The 4,068-nt window shown below is 31.3% G+C and overlaps 1 protein-coding gene across 1 annotated transcript; it reads right to left on the reverse strand.

The window, feature by feature from the left end:
- Positions 1-2,226: 2,226 nt before the first annotated feature.
- Positions 2,227-3,850, reverse strand: LOC101203569 (transcription factor MYB36). The gene is made up of 3 exons (XM_011659610.2): positions 3,472-3,850; positions 3,239-3,368; positions 2,227-3,144 (listed from the first exon to the last, which is right to left on the reverse strand). Exons 1-3 carry the CDS (start codon positions 3,605-3,607, stop codon positions 2,451-2,453), a joined length of 960 nt encoding a protein of 319 aa, XP_011657912.1. The 5' UTR covers positions 3,608-3,850; the 3' UTR covers positions 2,227-2,450.
- Positions 3,851-4,068: the final 218 nt, after the last annotated feature.

Raw genomic sequence — 4,068 nt, forward strand, 5'->3', positions numbered from 1 at the left:
AAAAGGCTTTAAATTTTGAAGTTTTTCTCTTCAAAATGGAATTACTATACATAAAAATAAGTACAATTCATAAAAGTAAACTTTTATAGGTTGAAGATACATTTGTTGATTAGTACAAATAATTGAACTTACTTTATATCTCTTTCATTGAAAATTTTGTTGATCCAACGCATAAAGTAAAATGATATGTTTATAATTAAAGTAAAACATTCAATTTAAATATCAAACTTATAGGTGGGAGTGCGACCAAAATTTTACGTCCATTACATAAGGGATAATCATTAGTATACATAAGTGAATTTATTCTAATTAGTTTAATTGATTTAATTAAACTGGAAGCTGGATTTTCATAATTCTAATCATTATTGAAAATAAAATAGCTATCGATGAGCTTTTATTATTGTAACTTCCGATAACTATCAGCATACACATTGTTAGATCTAAAATATGTTTTTTTTTATGCTATGAATCTTAAATAATTTATTTATTTATTATTATTATTATTTCATTGACCAAAAGATTGTTATACATCATGATAAATGCCCAAGAACAAGGCATTTCGCCAAAAATAATAAAATCGAGCCAAGAAGGAGGATCCTGTGATCCCAAATACAAAAATTCCCATCCCTTCTCATTGTAACATGTGTTGTTTATTGGTTGAGTATACGAATTTAGTCTTTAATTTTGATATTCCCTTTTCCACGTTTGGTACAATTCACTCATCTTTTAGAACATAAAATTTGATCGGATCTCATTTTTTTTTTCTATTGATTAATATCAATGGGGTTTTATCTTTAAAATCAAATGACAAGAGAGGTTAACGACATGTGTATTTTATACTTCAAAATTGAAAAACCCCTCACTCAATTAATGTAACACTCAATCCTCCGGTAAGAATGAGAATAAGGTTTTTTTTTATATTAAATTATCAATATCTTAATTTTTTGTTTAGAATGAAACAAATTAATTTCTTTGAATTTAAAGAATAATGAAAGAATTTGGGAAGAGAAAAAAGAAAGATAGATTAAGAGATATGTTAAAATTGTGAAAGAAGAGTGGGACCAATGAGGATGTAAAGATAATAAGCAAGTGGTTAAGTTGTGTGTGTAATACTAATAATAATGGGAGACAAGGGATGGTCAAGTTGTGAAGAAAGGAACAGTAATAACGCTGTTCAGTATTATGTCTATATCTATTCTCAAACCTAAACTATATAAATTATAATAACAATAATGTAAAGAAAAAAGAGAGAGAGAGAGCCCAATGACGGACTCCTTTACTTCTTCCTTATAATCTGTCTCAAACACAAACATATGTGACTCTGACACTTTTAGTAACAATACCAATCCCCTAACTAGCTACCACATTCTTATATTATATATACATACATATATATATTGAAGTTTATAATTATCTTTCGTTTTTTGGTTGGAATTACATGGGCTGGCTGTTTATGTGTGGGAAACAAAAGTTTGTAGAAAGACATGGAGATAGTTGGTGTGAGAAAGCAGCCATTTTTATGGATGCTTTTCATTGCTACATAACAACTAACTCACTGCCAAATAATCTCCATTTTTATTTCACAAACACTTCCACTTCCATCCCTTTCATTCATAATCCCAACCCCAACTCATAACTCTTCATTAAATAATTACACCAAATTCTAACGTGGTTTCCCACCATTGCGTGTGTTTGGTCTAAGTTGGAGAGTTGGATTTATGAATTTTACCCCTTGTTTGGTTCAAGGTGTTCGAAAACACCATGGTTAAAAAACATCAATTTGGCTGTCATATTAACTTCTTACACTATGGTTTCACTCTTAAGAGGCCAGTGTTTTGAGTCAAGGAATAGAGTAATAAAGTTTAGAGAGTGAACAAATTACTGACATTTTTACACTGGTGTATGTGTATGTGTGACACATTAGAAACTACACAAATATCTTAGATTTGAACCTAATAGTTTTATGGGAAGACAAACCAATTACCAAAAATCACATGTAACCGTGCAAAAATGTCCGCTACATTGTGACAGTTAGGGAAGAACTAGTATTATATTCTTGCACTCGGAGACCTTAGAATTTCCATAAACATAGTTAACTAAATAGAAGATTAAAGGAAAAGAAATTAAGAATCATGAGTATATATATTTGGAATGAGATAAAGAAATTAAGATAGAAAATGAGAATTAAGAATTAGAATTCGTTCGAGAAGAGAGAGAAAACTCAAATTAGGGGGAAAATAATAAATAATAGAGAGAGATAATATAAAGTTAGAGATGAAGCATTTTGAGAGAGGGTGAAAAGAACGAAAACAAGAAAACAAAGGGAATAATAACTTGAATGAGTTTTGGATTAAGGGGGAAAATTAGAAAACCCAATAAAAATTTCGATCCCAAATAAAAATTTACAAACCCTTTTTGTAACGTAGCCTTAAGTTGTTGGTTCTTTTTGGTCATTGAAGGGAATAATGTGTAGATTGATGAGCAAAAGCAGGAGCAATAACATGATGATGATGTTGATGTTGGGAAGCTTCAAAATCTGAATAATTAAAACCCAAAGAGCTGATTTCACCCAAACTATAACTGCTTTCTCCAGAAGTACTACTGCTTGGCATCATCCCATAATTATTAAAATCCTCCACTAACCCATTCTCAAAATTCTCCAACATTATTGGATCTCCAAATTCACCACCACCACTACTGTTTTGATCAACTGATCCATGGAATATTCCATCATTACTCGCTCCAAATTCCATGTTCAACTCACCAAAATTTGAACTTTGAAACAGTAATGGATTTTGATTCTCCATTGGACTGTTGAATTGAAATGATGGAGGATGATGATGATCAGAATAATAAAACTTTCCACCCATTTTCAAAATCAAGTCCCTAACTTGATGATCTTGGGTGCTTGTACTGAGATTTGGGATATATGGGGCTTCATAATTATTGAGATTGAGTGAAGATGAAGGATGAATGATATTATTGAAATTCTTATCAAAATCATCCTTTTTTAGGGGAGGAATTCTTCTAGCTGCTACAGCTTGTTGCTGCTTTCCCAAAAGCTTTTTCTTTAATCTTGTGTTCCAGTAATTTTTTATGTCGTTGTCTGTTCTTCCAGGTAATTGTGCTGCAATTATTGACCATCTACAAAAACCAAAAAAAAAAAATTCAGAGATTACATACTTGAAGAAATAAAGGAGATGTAGTTTTTTTAAAAAAATAAAATTAAAATTAGTACCTGCTTCCTATGCTTATATAGAGGCTACAAATGATATTATCTTCTTCCTCGGAGAAGCCTCCATGTTTGATGTTGGGGCGGAGATAATTGAGCCATCTAAGTCGGCAACTTTTCCCACATCGCTTAAGACCTAACAATTTTAAATCGAGGGGTAAAAAATTAAAGTAAGAACAAGAGAGGAGAAATTTAGTTGATATGTATTTATAAATATTGTAATGAAACTTGGAAGTTACCTATTTTTTGAGGCAAGGCAATCCAGTTACCGCCGGTGCCAAATTGGTCAATATAAGCTTTGAGTTTGGCATCTTCCTCAGGCGACCAAGGACCTTTTTTCACATTGGCTTTGTCACAACAAGGAGCTCTTCCCATGATGATCTATCTTCTTCTTTGTTGCTCTTCTTCCTTAATCAATTCTTCTCTAATCTTGTGTGGTTTTTTCAGCTATAATTTAATTTGTTGGTGATTGGTTTGGTGATACCCAACATGATGAGAATGGTTAGGTTTATCAATATATATATATATATAAGAATGAGAGAGAGTAGTAGCTGGAGGAGAAGAGAATGCATGTAAAGGAAGGGGTCACACAGGGATTTCAAAAAGGGGGTTTTGGAAAGAAAAGAAGAAAAAAGATCCCAACTTTATGATTTAATAAGGTTAAAATAAATTGAAATTTATGCCACAATTTGGAGATTTAAAAAAGGTTTCTTTTTTGTCCTTGACCTTTTCCTCTTAATCCAATATAGACAACAATTCATGAATTCGTCCCTCTAATATCTTTTTCTCTCACATTTATTAAATTATATATATATATATACTATTCACCACACACA

Source organism: Cucumis sativus, chromosome 6 (assembly GCF_000004075.3).
Source record: "Cucumis sativus cultivar 9930 chromosome 6, Cucumber_9930_V3, whole genome shotgun sequence".
Classification (NCBI taxonomy): Eukaryota; Viridiplantae; Streptophyta; class Magnoliopsida; order Cucurbitales; family Cucurbitaceae; genus Cucumis; species Cucumis sativus.